This window comes from Chelonia mydas, chromosome 11 (genome assembly GCF_015237465.2).
Source record: "Chelonia mydas isolate rCheMyd1 chromosome 11, rCheMyd1.pri.v2, whole genome shotgun sequence".
Taxonomy (NCBI): Eukaryota; Metazoa; Chordata; order Testudines; family Cheloniidae; genus Chelonia; species Chelonia mydas.
The window spans coordinates 62,572,709-62,591,698 of record NC_051251.2 but is presented as its reverse complement, the minus strand read 5'-3'; the positions used below and the strand labels follow the sequence as shown (position 1 = coordinate 62,591,698).

The window sequence follows — 18,990 nt, the reverse complement described above, 5'->3', positions numbered from 1 at the left end:
GTTCTTGGGTTATGAGGAGTAAATAACATTTCCTTATTCACTTTCTCCACACTAGTCATGATTTTATAGACCTCAATCACATCTGCCCCTTAGTCGTCTCTTTTCCAAGCTGAAGAGTCCCAGTCTTATTAATCTCTCCTCATATAGCAGCTGTTCCATATCCCTAATAATTTTTGTTGCCCTTTTCTGAACATTTTCCAAGTCCAATATATATTTTTTGAGATTGGGCGACCACATCTGCATGCAGTATTCAAGATGTGGACATACCAGGGATTTATATCGGGGCATTATGATATTTTTGTCTTATCTAGCCCTTTCTTAATGATTCCAAACATTGTTTGTGTTTTTTGACTGCCGCTGCACATTGAGTGGATGTGTTCAGAGAACTATCCACAATGACTCCAAGATCTCTTTCTTGAGTGGTAACAGCTAGTTCGGAAGGAAACCACATTCCCAAATTTGTCAAGTTCCCTGATACAGTTTAAAGTGGTATTTGGTTACTAAGTTCTAATATTTGCAAATTCATCTCTATAGCTGCCCCAACCTCTCTCTTTTGGTGACGGGGGGGCTTTTTGGTAGGGTGGGAGCTAGGTGGAGTCTTCCTTCCCCGTGACTAACTGCAGTGCCCACCTCTATCGCTTAGAGATTTCTCAAGCAGTATAATCATGATGCTGACATGACTGAATCTCCCTAGAAGGGTGATTTTGAATAGCAGCTCTGAAACCAACAGATTTGTCAATTTAACTCTACTGTTCTTTGGCAAAACTATAAGCAAGGAGCAGCCACACTGAAGCTTTCTGTCAAGGCAAGTAGGTCCTTAACTCTTATGGTTGCAAAGATAACATTCCAAATACGGGTTAGAAACTTTAAAAGAACTGAACCTTAAAGGGACCAATCAGTTTAAATCACTGATTTTTTTTTAACACTACTATTGCTACAAATAACAGATTTTTGTAACTAACAGATAATATATTTCTCCATTTTTTTCAGTTTGTTTAGCTTGTGCATTCAACAGCCTTTTGTGATCAGACAGCTTCACTGTTTACCCTGAATAGTCTGTTTCCAACGTGTGGGTCTTTCACAGAAAAGGAGATTTTTTTTAAGTTAGTAAATCTATTCATGTGTTTAAGGGGGGCTCAAGAATAGGTGTGCTTTCTGAAACTACTTAACACTTACAAAACTGAACAGATTTCAAACAGACAGTCTTCCTTACAGAATTCATGGCTTCGGCCCATCATTCCCCGGGTCAAGCTTCCCACTTGCAAGTGGATTTTTTCAAGCCCTGGTCATAAGACAACTGTTTTCTGCAACTAAATACCAAAATGAGATAAGGCAAACCTGTTCTCTCAGACTACTAGAATCAAGAAGCTTGAATCTCCTGATGTTTGATACCAATAAAGCACAAATGGCACTGTCATAATAAGACAGCCTATGAAGACACTACTATGAAGAGTTGCAAATTTTTAAGCTACTAACTCCTTACTGTGACTAAGGTTAAACATAAAGGCAATTTATGTTTCTAAGACTCAGTTTGACCCGCAGTTCAAATATCCAGTTATTTTTCATTGTTCTCCCATCCCCTTTCAAAAAGGGAAACAAGCGTTCGCTTACCATCTGTTTGGGACTTGCTCAGGAAAATTGTGCTTGCTCTGGGGTGGTCAGATGGATTTGATTCCAAGGCTAAATCTGAAAGACAAGGGACAAAGAGATGGAATTTCAGTTTGGGGTGGACAGAGAAGAAATGACCACGGAGGGGTAGTGAGGATGACTATTGATGAGGCTGAGGTGAACATTCTGAAGGTTGTCCGACTCTTGGAGAGCAGTATCAGCTTTCAAATCAAGGAGCCAGTGTTAAAATCCTGGCTTTTTAGCTTAATGTCCCAAAGAAAAATCAAGTCTACACTACCAGTTTTAAAACTATAAGCAAATGGAGGTACAATTTACAAGCCAGGTTATTTAGGGTAGAGGACAAAAAATGAAGAAACTAAGAAAACAGATTTTTCACTTTAGTAAAGTTTCCTTTCCCACAAAGAAAAGCTGCCTGATATGAGTAAATAGCATCAGTCCTGAGAAGTGGCAAGATCTGCCACCTCTTGCTGGAGCTATCACAAGGGCTAAGAAGCGATCTCCTGTTATCCCCTACTTCAGGAATTCCCCCATCCCAGTACAGGAGATCCTATTTTGTGGAAAGCAGAGTAAGCTGAAAAGGTACTTGCTGTTGTCAGATCCCTCTTGCTCACACACCCCCATTCCCAGCCAGCCAGGTTTCCATTTGGTGCTTGTTTCACCACACTATACTGCCTCCTATGAGGGTGGTTCGCATCTGTTTCAAATAAGGTTTTACTTAGCCATAAACATGCTCAAGTCTCACTTTAGTCTCAAGCTGTTTGATTTTCATCTCATCACTAGTCCTGCCTTTATAGAAGCTATGCCAGACACACAATTCCCAGAATACCATGTGGACAAGCTAACCTGGCTTTAAAAGCCGTTTCACAAACTGGGATAAATACTTAAAAAGCAGTTTGGCTTTTAAACTACATCTCTGCCTGCATTAGTGGAAAACTAATCTCATAAAACTTAAACATTTCCTGATCACCTAAAATTAATCTAATTTATGAATATTTGAGATGGAAGGGGAGAACACTTAAAAATCTTACCCAGTCAGAAATGAACACGAGAGCCTGCTCCACCACTAATCTATGAAACACTGATGTAGATTAAGTAGTCAAGTAAGGAAATGTCAGAATTAAAATTGCTTTAGTTTCTTGCCATGATGAATTAAAGACATCAGAAAAGAATCTACAACTCACGTAGACAGACAGGCACAGTGCCTGGAAAAGTTCTAGTACTGAAGGGGTGTAAACATCATGCTAATATCAAACTGGCACTATGTTTATGAAAGGGGAAACAGTTGTTCTGAGGGATTCATATTGTAGAAATACCAACCTATGCCTCATGATCCAATTCATGTATGTTCTGGTGGGACTATTTTTTTTAAAAAAAACAAAAAAAACACTACACTCTTACACCCTAAGAAACAAAATTCCTGACTATTTACACTGGTCACTCTGACAAACCCTCTTCCAACATATGCTGCATTTAGTACATAAACTATACAAACCAGGAACAAGAAGCCTAATATCTCAAAACAAAGTGCTGGTGACTCCTTCAAGGGTACGAACTAACTTAAAATGCCCCATACGCTTTCCCTAGAAAAAGTGAAGGGAGATTAAACTAAAAAGAAAAGGAGTACTTGTGGCACCTTAGAGACTAACCAATTTATTTGAGCATAAGCTTCCATGAGCTACAGCTCACTTCATCGGATGCATTCAGCTGTAGCTCACGAAAGCTTATGCTCAAATAAATTGGTTAGTCTCTAAGGTGCCACAAGTACTCCTTTTCTTTTTGCGAATACAGACTAACACGGCTGCTACTCTGAAACCGGAGATTAAACTGTTTACACCCTTAATCCCGGCGCCACCCCCATACTAAAATGCTGATTAAATATTTAGTAGCCAAAATAATACATCTTACTATAATGTGACAGTTCGTCATGCATCTCTCTTGGATTCTCCCCAGGTCCATACATACAAGCCTTCTGTACTACGTAGCATCTACCCATAATATATCTGTTCCTCCTGTGTCATGGTAAGAGCTGGTCTACGCTGAAAAGTTCGGTCAATCCAGCTATGTTGGTCAGGGGTGTGAAAAATCCACATCCCTGAGTGATGTAGCTAAGCCGACCTTCTTCCATTGACCTAGCTACCACCTCTCAGGGAGCTGGATTAACTACAGTGCTGGGAGAACCCCCCTTGTTGCTGTAGTGAGTGTCTACATGGACGTGCTACAGCAGTGTGCTGCTGTAGTGTTCTAAGCTTAGACATAGTTTAAGTCAAGTTACTGATTAGGCGAATCGACTCCTCTTGAAGGAAAGGACTGAGATTCCCCAATGGCACACTACATTGGTTTCTATCCCTGGACATTCGCCAAATATCTGGCTTAAAACATCACGGATCACAGTCCAACAGTATTGTTTTGACATTAGTCCAGGATTGAACACAGCAAGTTTCACAACAGTGTAATTCTGAACCTTACTATACAAATATGGTGCATAAAGAACTCTTCTTACAATATGAAGGTTTGGGGGGTTTTTTTGTTTGTTTTTTCAATCCTTCCAGTCCTCCCACTTCAAACAGGTCATAATCAATTTAAAAAATTGATTCCCCCCCCCCTTTTTTTTTTTAAAAAAAACTTAAACCAAAATTTCTTGGTACAATTTTACACACACACACACAGTTTAGTGCTCATGGTGCCCATGAAAAGCTTCCTCATAGTCCTGAACAATAGGCTATAACAATGATTTGGCAGGACCGCCTCTAAAAGACAGGGTGGTTTACCCTCTACACCCATTAATTCCTTTGTTTCTATGCTCAGGATTGTCAACAAGAGTATTAATTTTAATACTTCACATTAATATTTTGAGGATTTGTGTGACGGACACCTGCCCACTACGAAATGGACAAGGATCAACACATTTTATATGTGACTGTCTGGATGGCTAAGATGGTTGCTACTTTGACTGCCAGCCACTACCAACCTGGATGGGAAAAAAGCAGCAACCCAGAAGTGGAAGTGCTCTGTATCTCATTACGAGATGCCAATCCTCTCATCTACCATGCAAGTTACATTTCATCATTAGCTAAGCAGACGGTATAGCATATCACAATTCAAACTGATGTTTATAAGTCAATGCAATACAAAGGCTATGGGACAAGTATCATGGTTTTAAAGCATAAAGACGACAACTGGACGGACAGCTCCTTTAATGTGTCATAATGGAGCAATATCTCCGTGAAAAATGGGATGAAAAGTTTTAAGACCAAAGAGTAATGTTTCTTTTTTTTTCAAGTCAGTCAAATGAGATATACCCGCTATTGCTTCTTTCATTTCTCTAAGGTTTCGTGAAAGTGGTGTTTGTCTAACTGACAAGACACTCTGTTGGGTTAAATTGACCCCCACACCACCTCCATTATTTTGGCCTCCTCTCATTCTTCTCTTCTGCCAATCTCGATAGCCTTTCATAGTATTAGATACTAGAAGGTAACATAGAATGCTAAAAGTACTACCAGAAATACAGATACAGCCCTCTTGCTTCTAGTTACACATACTAGTAAATCAATTTGAGACAACATATTGTGCTGTCCCTGGGACAAAACCCCAGCAACACCTGATCAGGATTGCATGTGTACCAGTGCTTCTCATCCCCTGAGTAGTATGAAAGGACTAGCAGGAATAGAAGAGCTGCATTCCTCCAAAGCTGCTGAGAATGCAAGGGAGGAAGAGGTGCATTTGGTAGCTCACCACTCCAAAGCCCCTACCATCTGAGCAGCCATGGAGGATTGGTATCTATATGGCTGCATTATTCCTCCTGCACAGCACAAGCAGGACAAAACTGGTCAGCTGTGGCAGTTTCACTTTTCTGGTACTTCCGTCTGTGTCACTGGGCAAGTGCTATAAGCAGGAGCAACAGCACAGGTGGTGAACAAAGCAGAACATAGGAAGGACATCAGGAGCAGTGAGGAAGAAGACAAGAAAGCAAGTGGAGTGCAGTGAGAGAAAAACCCATGGAAAGGGCTGATCTGCTAGTAACAATGGATTCGTGACCAAACCGAGTCCTTTATACATGGAGCATCTGTGAGCCAGAAGCCAGCACACTCAGCTTTGGAGAAGATGTGCTTTTAAATCATTGTCTGGCTACTACTCCAAGATAACTGAAAGATCATCAAACTTGACAAGTGGCCTTGCAGATGGAAGAAGTAAAGGGACAATCTTCTGAAAGAGCACAGAATTTCAGGGAGCAAAAAAAAAACTGAACTTCTTAGTTTTATTGGCGACCAGTCGAGCAGAAGTCAAAACACTCAAAGTCTTCCCATAATAATTTTTTTCAGTCAAGCCCACAATTTGAAGTGGAGAGGAAAAAGGAAAGCTCCCAAACAATTGTGAAATCAAGTCACTGCAGCGTACATCACAACCATAGTAACTACAAAATTACTAAGAGATTTAATCCTGAAATCAGAAGCAAAATACACAATTTAGCAAAAAAAGTTTTCTTCCCATTCCTTTACTTCTTGGAAAATAAAATTTATTCACCAAGTGCCTCAGCTTGTCAAATTATTGGATCACCCTGCTCAGCTAAAGTGGCATGGAACTAAAGTAGGTTTCTGATCATGCTTCATTATTCTACAACACTTTCATTTATGACCATCTTCCTCATAATGGCTGTAGTCTGAAAGCCAAGCAAACCGTAATCTCTGCAAACACCAGTGCTGCTGTTCCATGCATCTCTTCCTGCCCCACCCCAGAGCAGATCACATGACTTCTAAAAGCAACCATCCTTTACTGGCTCACACCCGTAGTTTGCCCACCTCTAATCTAGTCTCTATCGATAAAATTAAAATAATGCAGTGTATTACGTACTAATTTCCATAGTAGGCCATCTGATTATGGGGAGGTTGTGGGGTTTCTTAACTTCAGTTTAAACAGTGAAGTGAAAATGCAACAATAACTTCCCTCAGTAAAAATTTTATATGCTTAAAATATGAGGCTTGGGCTTTTATGAAACTTACTAGAGGACTTTTCAAATTTCTTTTTAAAGGTCACTTCAGGCACCAATCCAAATTCTCCCTTCATAGTTGTTTTGATTGTTGGTAGCCTAACTGCTCAGCCTTTAACATTTTGTTTTCTAAGAGGTTAGATAAAAATGTCATTTTTAGTTTAAGATTTTTTTTTTAATTTAGTACGGGCTGCTCAATTTCAACAGTGTAAAGGATTTACTCCTGACATGCTCTTGTCACAACTGATACTGAGCCAGATTATCTATAATGTTGCACAAAAACAGTAAAAGAGTCTTATAAGAATTCCAGCAGTGGAAGGCAGTTCTGTACATCAGTATGTTTCATTAACAACTCAACAGAATTTCATTAGGCTCAAATTGGGATTTTTTTAATCTAAAAATCCTAATTTGTATCAAGCCACACTCATGATCTTATTAATTTTAGTATTCTTGCTTTACTATATGCTTGAATTTATGCTAGTAGAGTTCTCTGAGCACAGCCATCACCTTCTTTCTGATGTGGGTTTTCAGTTTATCTTCCTTACGGACACGGAAAATAGGGTTTTATTTCCCTTTGTAGATCTATTTCTATACAATATTTTTTAAAATTCTCAGTTCCATTTGTATGGATAAGGAATAAAATAATGAAAAAAAAAATTACCCCAGAACCATAAAGAGAAATATAGCTGTAGTTAGAGTTCTAAGGCGAGTGATGTGTATCCGAGATCTCATCGCCAATTTCACACTAATGTTCTGCCCCAAACTCCCAGCCCCACTTTCCTGTTCTTCCCAGCTCCTAAATGAAGTGCTGTCAAAGGCCTGAAGTTAGCTCCCACACCCAGTAGCAAAAAGCCTCATGGTCCCCACCCACTTCCCATTAGCCAGCTTTTTCAGCATGAAACCACTGCAGGCTCTAAGCAGGCTCTGTGATATCCATGGACGCTTACACACTCTTAGCCACCTTCCCCCTGCTGCTTCTGGACGTGAGACCTGGGCAGGGAGAAGCAAGACAAAAGCAACCTAAACAAGGCAAAAAAAGGAAAGGGGCTCTCAGTGTGAGGGAGTCAGGGTGGGAGGCAGATTTGAAATGCTATTTGAAAAGCTCCTCCTACTTTAAATTTTGAAGTTTATTCCACTGATTTTTCTCTTCCCATTCTTATGCACTTTTCTGCTGCTATCCGCGTCCTCCCCCCACCCCCTTTCTGCAGCAGGGTCAATACTTTACAGTAACAAAAAATTTTAAGTAAGCCTATGACGGGTCTATCAGCCTGTCTTTTAAAAAAAATCTAAAGAAGTAAGTCCTATTTAAGATGAGAGGAATTACAATTCTGAGTGAGATAATAAACAGAGCTCACACAATATTTGGACAAAGCAGAGAGTTGAAATTTAATCCTGAATTTCCCTTACTTTGTAAGTTTCATCAAACCAAGCTACTGTTGTACGCTCTTATTGTTGCATATTTTATCTAGCATTTCCAAAGTTACATGAAAAGCACTCTTCCTTGGAATTTTTATAGCCAGAAAAGAGTTCCACATAGCATGATCCGCAGGGCAGTACAGCTAGTATCATAAATTAATAAAATAAGTTGCCTTTCCATATGAACTACACTTGGCTTTTTATGAACTGGAACTGTAGATACAAGCCACAGACAGATTAACATATCACATAAGATTCCCTGTTTACGGAATTATTTGCAGAATTTAATGGAGGAAAAATGGAGAGGAGAACAAAAGCTGCTTTGGTTACTAGTATCATCTAAGCATGGAAGAAATAAAATGGGTACACAACACTGGCCTTTTTCTTCTTCGTGGTCAACTACCACGTGGATATAGTACATTCATGGGGAAGACATTTCAATCCACCCCCTCACTTCCACCTACCCAATGGGAACTCATCAAGTTGACCTCTGATCAGGTGTCGACTACAATAGACCCTCAGAGTTAGGAATACCTTGGAAAGGGAGGTTATTCGTAACTCTGACACGTTTAACTCTGAACAAAACATTATTGTGTTTTTTCAAAAGATTACAACTGAACATTGACTTAATACAGCTTTGAAACTTTACTGTTCAGAAGAAAAATGTTGCTTTCCCTTTTTATCCCCAGTAGTTTACGTTTAACACAGTACTATACTGTATCTGCTACTGCCTAATTGTGTACTTCCAGGTCCAAATGAGGTGTGTGGTTGATTGGTCAGTTCGTAACTATGGTGTCCGTAACATTGAGGTTCTACTGTACCTACCACCAGGAAGATGCATTTTAGGTAGTGTAGGGCATCAAGAATTGAGCCAACGTGCTGCAGGTGTGTGTGAACATGTTACACCATCTGTAATTCTGAGAAAAATAGAAGATCACAAGAGGGAGAGATTAAAGAGAAGAGCAAGAAGATCATAAGGATAAAACCCAGAATGCAAACAGGACAGCAAACCTGAATAGTACAAAATGGACAAGACAAAAAACAAAAACAAAAGAGATTGCGATTGTGTCAAGCAAAGCTTGTCTTCCACTAGCAACTTCATCTTTTACCTCAGCAGACAACTGAATGCACCAGTTCTTTCACTACTGATCTTCACACACAATGAGCCACAAAATAAGACACAATATAAGCTGGTTAAGCCTTTGATGCCAGCAGTTGCCAGCATGGGGAAAAATTGACTCCTTGCATCAAAGGATATTTTTTATTTAGCTTGCAAACAATTTTACTAAGATCAAAAAGAGCAAAACACCCACACGCTTTAGGCTATCTGACATGTTATGCTAGAAAATGGAATAGTGCTTAGAAATTTGAAATGAAGATTTGCGAATAGACCATAGTTAGTCAATGTATTATTGCACTGTATATTCATCACTGAATAGATAACTAAGAAAAAACAGGAAGAGTCTTCCCAGATTATGCCTTCCTCTAGCTAGGGAACTGCTTCTGCACTCCTCTGGAGAGCCTTCATCTTTTGAATGGGCCTTTGACTAGTTAGATAAATTATGCTAATACTGACAAAGGGGAAGAAAATAGGATGACAGGTTTGTCAAAGCAAGAACCAAGTACTGTGCTGAATTCCAGTAGTAAGGTTCTCATCCTAGACAGATAGACTTCACTTTTCTCTCCCCTGCACTATGTTTTTTCATTCTGTGTTAGCCCTGATCTTCATCTTAACCTTAAGTGGTTATTTCATCCCACCTGGTGCCTCTCCTGATCTTGCCTGGTTCTCTTCCCCATTCCTGGTTATCCCAGTTCTTAGTTCAACCCAGTGCTGGTTATCTCAGATCTACTTCTCATTTCTCTTCCTTTTCTGTTCAGCTTCCTCTCTTCCCCATATATATATCCTCCAAAAGTGCTTTTAAGAAGTCAGCACTGACTTGTTTGGAATTCAGATTTGAATCATGTAGCATTTCTCACATGGATTTGATTCATGTAATGTAAGTAGTGCTATTAACGATCCTCGCTGGGACAGTGCACCATACTGTCCTCCCTAGGAGTACACAAATCGATTGATCTCAGATCAGGACCGTAAGCCATGAGCCTGAAATAAATACAGAAACTTCTTTTTAAATGACTAAATTTAATGAGTATTCATATTGAAGTCCAATGATCCACACCACCAACCACGCTCCATTGCAAACAGGTTAACAGTGCTAAGTCTCAGCTGTTAGCTGTCAAGTTCCTGTTGCCACGGAAACATTCAATTTCAGCAAAATAAAGGCAAGAGTGTTAAAGTGTGGATTTAAAGTGTAATCCCTGCTTTACTGTCATCGTCCTCCCAAACAGCACTTCAGAGAGAATTCTGTTCAAGCCAGAAATTGAGCAAGATGTCTCTATTGTCACTTTCAGACGCTAGTGTTACCTGTCAGCTCTGTGTTCTTGGGGAACAAGGTCACAGTATCCAGCCTGTCTGATTCATGAAGCATCCCCCCACCCCCACCCCCACCCCATGGCCTCTGCTTGAACCAAAGCTGATCAGAAGAAAGACTTACAAAAAGCAATGAAAAGGCAGTGGGAGGCACACCTAAACCCCTCCGGACAAGGGTGACAAGGAAACTCCCCTAGCCTCATTTGCATTGAAGATGGGACAGGGAGGCATCCCTATTAGCATACAGAATGGAGAACAGAGATTCCAAGGCAAGAACCGCACTGAACTATGGGACCAGGAAAGCACTGCGTGATGGGGGACCTCTGCTCCAGATGTTAATGAACCCACACCTGCACACACCCAGCTCAATAGTTATCAGACCAAATCTAGTAATAAATCCTTTTTTGGTATCCAAAATACTGAAGCTGCCTAATTGCATTGTGAGCTCCCTGGAAGGACCACCACCCACAGCCAGGAGTGATCAGTTCCTATTGTCTAGCCTGAACAAAACAACTTTGGTATACTCCCTTGAGCCTTCACTTGACCCATAAACAAATCTAGTGTTCTCCCTGAGCCATTGTTCTTTCCCTACAAAAACCCCTGCCCATGCTCAAGTAAGTGTTCTGATGCCTGTATCCAACATCTGCATCAGTTCCACTGGAACTTCACCTTCTCCTGACTGATCATGCTGGGGGCTCTGCCTGTATCCAGCACTCCAGACCACCACCTGGGAACCCCAATCAATTCAAGCTTCACAGAGTGGTGAGAACTCAGCTCTCTTGCTCTCTAGGTATAGCCTTCTGACCCTGACTTGTGTGATCAGTTATAGTTTTCTAAACCTGACTTTTATAATCAAATTTAAGTTAGATTTCAATATTATAACTGTTTTGTTTGGCTCCCCTTGTATGGTTATTACCTGGCAATAAATAACTTTCAGGGTTAAGCTGGTTGCTGCTCTCTCCCCCGTACTCCATGTGGCTGGTTTTTGGCTTCCTCATTCACTCTGCAGCAACACTCCTCGTACCTAAGCTAAAGATCCCTGCAACACCCAAAAATCCTGTGGAGTTTGCTCATCAAGTGGGTTACTACCAGAAGAATTGTGACATGAAAGTGGGGATAGGGACGTGCTGAACCTGGGACACATGAAGGTGGCAGCTTAGAAGTGCTGCTCAACCCGGCCTGCTCAGGTGAGCTCTATTCCAGTGCAGTGCCATGGCATGAGGGTGACAGCTTGGAGGTGCTCTTTGACCCAGCCTACCATCCAGAGACATATAAGGGTCAGCTTGGGAGTGCTGATTAACCCGGTCCTCTCAAACGCGGTGTATGCGCGTGTGTGAGAGTGCGTATGTGTGAGAGATTCTGGGGCTGGAAGAACCCAGCCCTGGGGAAACTCGGTCCTGCACGATAGCTCCATTGGGAGGGAACTTGTAGAAGGGAGAAGTAGCGCTCCGTGTGATAACACAACTGGCACAAGCAGCATATTAGAATTACAGAACACCCCCCTCCACCCCCGAAGAGTAATAAATGAGTGTACACAAAAGTGACAGGCAAATCTGGTAACACTAGCTGCCTGCTGCGTAATCAGTAAGTGAATGCTCTCCAAAAACCCTGAGAATAACTGACAGAAAAAAATTGTTAGGATGACCATTACTTCTGTCCCTTGAATTGTTTTAATCATTAGAGAAAGGCAAACTGGCTAATAAGTTCCAACCCAGCAGTTACTAGTACAACTGGAAGCATCCTCAACCATCACATCACTCCTTTCATAAAACCCTTTTCATGTAAGGCCTTAAATTGCTGGGGCAAACCAACCAATATCAGGAATGCTGTAAAAGTCAAAAGTATGGAACTTGTGTAGTTATAGTGGATGCTTGTATGTCTTGAGTGCCATGTGACAAAGCTAGCATCTTTCAACGTCTTGATAAATACAGGTATCTAGTACACAACAGCTACAGTTAAAGTCTGTCATTTTATAGACTGTTAAATTATACTGACACCTGCACAATCTGAACCTTTATGAGAAGCCCTCCTTCATAACGCTCATTTTTAAAATCTTGCATATTGACAGTCCTTCATGGTGTGACGTGAACCACTTCAAGATATTACTGTAACTACTGAAGTCACATTTTAAAGTTACTCACTCATTTCAGAACTTTAAAAAATACAGTTGTAGTGGTGGCCCACAGTACATCTATTTGCATGACTGTCGTTCCAAATTTACCTGGGACAATTCAGTTTTGTTTTGCAGCCTCATAAACAGGAACAAAATATATTCAAGACACACAATAATATTAATAGATATAGGAAACAGTCAGTGATTTATTGTAATGAAGACTAACTTACCAAAGGCAACATAAAAAATGAATTAAGAGCAATGTTGTGTGAATAACTATGCCTCTGAAAGTCTCTTATAACATGTCTAATTTGTGCCCATCACAAATTCTAGAATTATGTCCAACCTCAAGATCAAAATTTCCACAACCCCAAAGCCAATCTGTGTTAAATAGCTAATATGTTATCCTTTGATTATACAGGACTGTCATAATAGTCTGCAAACCCAGAAAATTATATGCTTCCCTTCTCCAAGGCCAATTCTGACATTGGGATGAACTCACACTTAAGCTTACCATAGCTATTCAGCACTGGATCAAAACTGAAGCGATTACGTAGTTGAGAGATTCAGACAAACACAGCTCTTATTTCTGAGCAGCTTTATTTAGTTTAGGCATTTTTGCTCAGATTACTAGAATCTTTATTAGAGAATTTAGGCCACCCACTCCCACCCAAAAAGAATTACGAGAGAAATAGTTCATAGATTCCATAACAGTTTCTTTCAAGATCAGAATTATCCTTTTCCTAAACTGTAAATGTGACTTTTCCCATTGCCACATTACACAGCTGTCTCAGAGGAAATCTGGAAAGTTGGCTGTTCTATTTAGTTTCATTTCTATAAAAACAGCTATGCCATATGGTCCTGTGTGCAGAACCCTAGATGTTAAAACGTCCTGTTTCTGACAGTTCTCTCACACTCCTCTGCAACCAGTTTCTAAATGACTGCCAAAAATGTGTCCCTAAAATTCAGGAACAAGAATGGAAGACCAATGTTAAATGTTATTGCAGGAATCCTACACACCAGGTGGCAAACATGCTGTCTCTTTCAAACTGTGTGTATTTTGCATAGTGGTGGTTGTTATAATCATGAAATGGGATGGCAAAGCTTTCTTATACAAGTCAGATGTTAAAGATGCCAAGCAGAAAGTCATGAAATGTGAAAGATTGAGTGTAACAGCATTTGAATTGAAGTTCACACACACACACAGCAGCACCAGTAAGAGATCAGGTGATGTCTAAACAATTCCTACCACAGCATGACCCTGTCAGTTCTTCCTCAGTGGCAGGTGCAGTTGAGAGATTAGAAATTAAACTGATAAGAACAGATTTAATAATTTTATTTAGATGATGTTAGAATAAAAAAAATGGTACAGAGTTTAGGCATAGAAGTTTCCGGTTATCAGGGAATAAGGTACAGATTATCAAGGGGTGCAAAACTCAGTTTAGGATCGGATGGCGTAAGGAATACATAATCTGCAATATCCCCAATTGGGGGTAAAAGGTTAACGGATCAAAGTACAGACATTGAGATATGAGGGTATGTTGTTCATATAATGGCTATGTTCAGGTGTGGAGTATAATGAGTGGATACGATGATGAGGATGGATTTACCCTCATTTGGTGAGATTTAATGTTCAGTGAGTTTATGGTTCCAGTTCATATGATCCAATGGAAAAAGTCTCTCGGTCCCTTTCTCATTGTTGATGCACGATGTCGTTCCGGCTCACACCTCCTGGTACTGTCAGTGGCCAGTGATGTATTCGATGGAGATGTCCCTGGACCATCGGATGGTGTCTGAGACCATGAAGCGTCCCATGAGCCGTGCGTGGCGTCGACCAACCCCACAGGTCAGCAGCACACGCTCGTTGCAGAGGTCCCAGGCACCCAGGGCTCCGACGATCAGGGAATCCATCTGCACCTTGTAGCCCTTCGCTCTCAGGGTGTCGGCCAGGAAGGTGTATTTTTTCAGCTTACGAGCTCGGGCTTCGCGGAAGGCCGGGGTCCTGTTCTCAAAGGAGACCGTGACATCGACGAGGATGATCTTTTTCTGGGCCTGGTCGGTGACTACCACGTCAGGTTGCAACTGGCTGTCAGTACCGGGGATGGGGCAGTTCACAGCGACCTCCCCCAGGCACGGTGCGATGGGTTTCACCAGGCGGTTCTGGATGGCATTGTGGCGCAGCTGCCAGGCTCTGGAGTGAGGCTTGCAGCTGCACAGGACGTGGGGCAAGGTCTCGTTGGAGTAGCCACACTTCCTGCAACGCTTGTCTCACTACAGAATTATGTTCACAAGCACACCCAAGTTTGCTGTTCAGATTGCAGTTAAACATCTGGCATCCTTGAGCCAATGGGGAAGTAAGTGTAGAACCACAAGAGCTATGTGAAAATCGACTTTCAGTGCAACGTGTCTACTGCTGTAATTTAGCTCCCTGTGGGGCTAGTTTATAAATTGTCCTTGTCTCCCAGGGTGGTGTCACATTACACACAATCTTTGTAATTTATAATCCCCTTACCCTCCAACCCTCTTCCTCCTCCTTTCAGCTAAACAGATATTGGGAATGCAGCAACTACTGTCAGCTACACAAAAGTTTATGAAGTCAGTTATGACTCCAAAGTTAAAAGGCTATCATCAATGTAAAAAACACTTACACCTGAAAGTGTTTTACTTACTGATATTACCACTGGCAGCTAAAATTTAAAGAAAAACTCTTCAGAGATTGCTTGTCTACAGCCAGCTTCACTGTTTTCTCTGCTGAGTTAGCCTCTCCTGCTTTGGTGGGGCTTCCACACACAGTCTAGGAGGAAAATCTTGTGAAACCACAAACTTGACAGTGAATTCCAGGTTAAACTGTAGAACTTCTAACTTTTTTTTAAGACACTGACCAGACTGCAAACAAACAACATCCCTCTAAGCTTGTCAGCAGTTTTCCATTATAAGCCTTATTTCTGATCCCCCCCAACTTCCTTAAGAAAAGTTCTTTGACCTAAAATTTCACGTTTAGTTTCAAGCCAAAAATAAATTGTTCTAGCACACGAAGAAAACCCAGTAATCTGTGAGAATTATAAAATTTAGAAAAACCCAAAGAATCTTTGTTTCAGCTACCTCATGATCTACAGAAGACCATCTAGGGGAGCGGTGCAACACTAAAGAAAATTAAGACACGGATTACAGCACAGATCTTCAGAGTGCCTCAACAGCAGTAACACGCCCAAACGAGAAACTGATTCAGTCTTTATCCACCCAAGGGGCAGAAGATGGTGTGCTGCATCTAGTCTCCCCGGCAGACCCCTTGCAGCCAGCCCATCGATACTGCACAGAGGTGGGTATCCACGGGCACTCATCCCAAAGAAAGCGGGGGGGGGGGCTCCAATAAGGGAGAGATACATTAGGTAGCAACATCTCCCCCTCCCACCCCAGTGATGGGGGCCCCCTCCCGGACTGGGGTGAAGCAGGGTCCATCACACCGCAAGGGGCCCCCCCCATCAGAAGGGCGCAACCACATGCCCGGTGCCGCTCCACATCCCCCGGCCCGGCCCCCCCGGCGCCGTGCTCCGCCCCCCCGGGCCGCTCGCGCCGCCGCTCACCATCCGGGAACTCCCGGTCGCTGATGTGCTGCAGGTGGGGGCCGCCCCCAGGATCCGAGTCCCCCGCCTCGGCCTCCGGCGCGGCCGCCGCTACCTGATAAGCGTCCGCCCGGCGCTCGGGGCCCGGCGCGGCCCCGCCGCAGCGGGCCCGGCTGAGCTTGGGGCTGGCGTCCGGCGACACGCAGCAGGTGACGGTATTCCCCATGGGGACCGGCCGGAGCCCCCCGGCCCCGCTACGCGGCTCCCAGGCGGGGGCCGAGCCGGGCTACGGGCGGGCGCCGCGCCGCATCCCGCCACGCACCCGGCCGCTGCCTCAGCTACGGCTCATGGAGCGCGAGCGCCGGAGCCGCCGCCGCCTTCCCAGGAGCCCCGGAGAAACGCCCCGCCCGTCACATGATGCCGGGCGGCCAATCCGAGGGCAAGAACGGACTGGGGCCCGCCGTGTCGCGCGATCCGGGACGCCGCTGCTCCTCCCCCTCCCATCCTCGCCCCGCCCCCCTCAGCCCCTCCCGCACACGCCCGCCTGCGGAGCGGGGAGGGCCGGGGCCGCTGCAGGCCGACGCCTCCGCCGTGCCGGGCGGGGGCGCCTCTGCTGCCCGTGCCAGAGCCCAGCACGCCGGGCTGATCCCCGCAGCCTCCCGGGAAAGGCCCTGGGCCGGAGCGAGCCCGCGTGGGGGTGAAAGATGCGGCAGAGGGGACTGACTCAGGCCGGTCCACAGGGTTCCCTTACGGCCCCCTGAGGCGGGGCAAGTGTTACAACTCATTGTTATGCCGACTGGAGCCCTAGTGTAGACGGGATCTGAGGTGACTTCCGCCAAAGGAGCCCAGTTTACGCAGTCTAGCCTCAGCCAGACTTAAAAGCCGTTCAGCTCATCCAGTTTTAATAGTTCCCTAGGGTCCATAAGCGCCTATATTGCACAGACACACCTTGTGCTGCTTTCCCCTTCTCCCCACACGGTAGAGGTTTCATAGGAGGCAAGAAGTAGCGTGCAGAGGCCCCAATCAGGGACTGGGGTTCCCTTCCCGGACGCAGGGTACATGCACAACCCAGAAAGGATGGTCCTACCGAGTTTCAAATCTACGTTCATTTTATGGAAAAATCTGTATGTTTAAAATCTTTTGAGTTTTAAACATTTTTAGTGGCAATTCATGTATTTATCCCTCAACCTCTAAACCAGGAACCTTAATTATCGTAAGTCCAACTGCATGGGAATCAGAAGAAGAGGGCTCTAAATTCATCTAAAGTCACAATTTTGACATTGTGAGATAAGGTCTACCAAGCTGCTTGGGCTAGAAACAAGTGTTGTATCCCAGTAGGGAAATGGGATTCCCATGAGAAAATCTATATGCCTTATGGTGGTGGTTTGAGAGATAAGGAACCATAAATCCATCACCAGTTCAGGACTGAATATTTCCCATCCTACTTTTAAACCAGTGTGGTTTGGAGGAGAAAACCCCTACAGTTAATGAGGGAAAAAAACCCTACCCTTCCCCAATAAATGTTGGGGGCGGGGGGTTGTTTGTTTTTTGTAAATAGCAGCTATCTGACAGCTGCTCAGAGGTTTGGAATGTTAGATTACACCCTAGGGAAAATGGATTACTAGGCAAGATACCTCATGACACAGTCAAAGTTCATGATAAGTACAACCTATGCATGGCTCTGCAATGTATCACCACAAAAAATGTATAACTCTAGATCCTGATAAGAATGAAACCACAAAAGATTGAAGAGAATAAGATTTTTGCAGGAATATATTGAAATAAAGGACCCTAGAACACAGGCATTTATCCAAAAATTAGTGGAATTGATATCTGTTTTGTAGTAGTAATCATAACTGAAGGTGCATCTTGCATATATGAACATATAATTTTAGAAACAAGATATCCACCTTATGAAGAGAAGAAGTTATAAATGCTATATGACTAGAGTCCAGCTGAGTTAACAGTGTTATAAATACAGGAACCTATTGATTTATATAGTCCTAGTGTTACATGTGGGCTAAACCCTCATACTGATAAATTATGTTTTTCACCTGCATGCTAGTTCTGCTAAACTTTAGTACCACCTATGTTTGTGTAACATGTTGTTAAAGTCTAAAGGCATGTTACCCTAGAGAAATGTGTCATTTAATACAAGAGTGGTTTGGAGTAGACCAGCAGTTCTCAAACGGTGGGACAGGACCCCAAAGTGAGTCGCAACCCCCCTTTGAATGGGGTTGCCAGGGCTGGCTTAGACTTGCTTGGGCAAGGGGCTGAAGTCAAAGCCCGAGGGCTTCAGCCCAGGGTGGCACGGCAGGGCTCAGGTTGCAGGCCCCCTGACTATGGGCTGAAGCCCTTGAAATTCAGCTTTGGCCCCCATGCCTGGAGGGGTGGGGCTTGGGCTCCCCCTTCTCCCCCCGGTGCAGTGGGTCTTGGGCAGAGGCGACCCCTGCCTGCCTCAGTACAAGCAACAAATCGGAGGGAATGACCCTGCCCGCCTCCCGCTATGCATGTCCCCTGGGCTTGGGTGGGCTCAGGCTTTGGTCCCCCCTCCTGGGGTCATGAAGTAATTTTTGTTGTCAGAAGGGGATTGTGGCTCAGTGAAGTTTGAGAACCCCTGGAGTAGCCTTTTAGGGCTTGTGTACACAAAACACTGAGGCTGGGTCTAGACTATAGCTTACATTGGCATAATTTATGTTGCTCAGGGGGGTGAATAAATCACCCTGCTTGGCGGACCACCTGAAACCTGCTCACAGACCCATGGTTGAGAACCACTGATGTAGACAAATCATAGCCCCCGAGTAACCCCTATGTTTCAATGTGGTCTTAAAGGGCACTTTGCCAAGACTGAGGTTTG

At 43.4% G+C, this 18,990-nt stretch overlaps 1 protein-coding gene across 3 annotated transcripts in view; it reads right to left on the bottom strand.

Moving 5' to 3' along the window:
* CCNYL1 (cyclin Y like 1) overlaps window positions 1–16,530 on the bottom strand; it is a 49,701-nt gene extending 33,171 nt beyond the window's left edge. The window contains exons 1-2 of one of the 3 annotated variants that reach the window (XM_027833987.3): window positions 16,155–16,530; window positions 1,612–1,686 (exon numbers count right to left, since the gene is read on the bottom strand). In XM_027833987.3, the coding sequence (XP_027689788.2) occupies window positions 1,612–1,686; window positions 16,155–16,359 (280 nt within the window). In that variant the 5' untranslated portion in view covers window positions 16,360–16,530. Of the gene's footprint in view, window positions 1–1,176; window positions 1,311–1,611; window positions 1,687–16,154 lie in introns of those variants that run through there. The other 2 variants (XM_037911894.2, XM_037911893.1) reach the window with 2 other exon arrangements.
* Window positions 16,531–18,990: the final 2,460 nt, after the last annotated feature.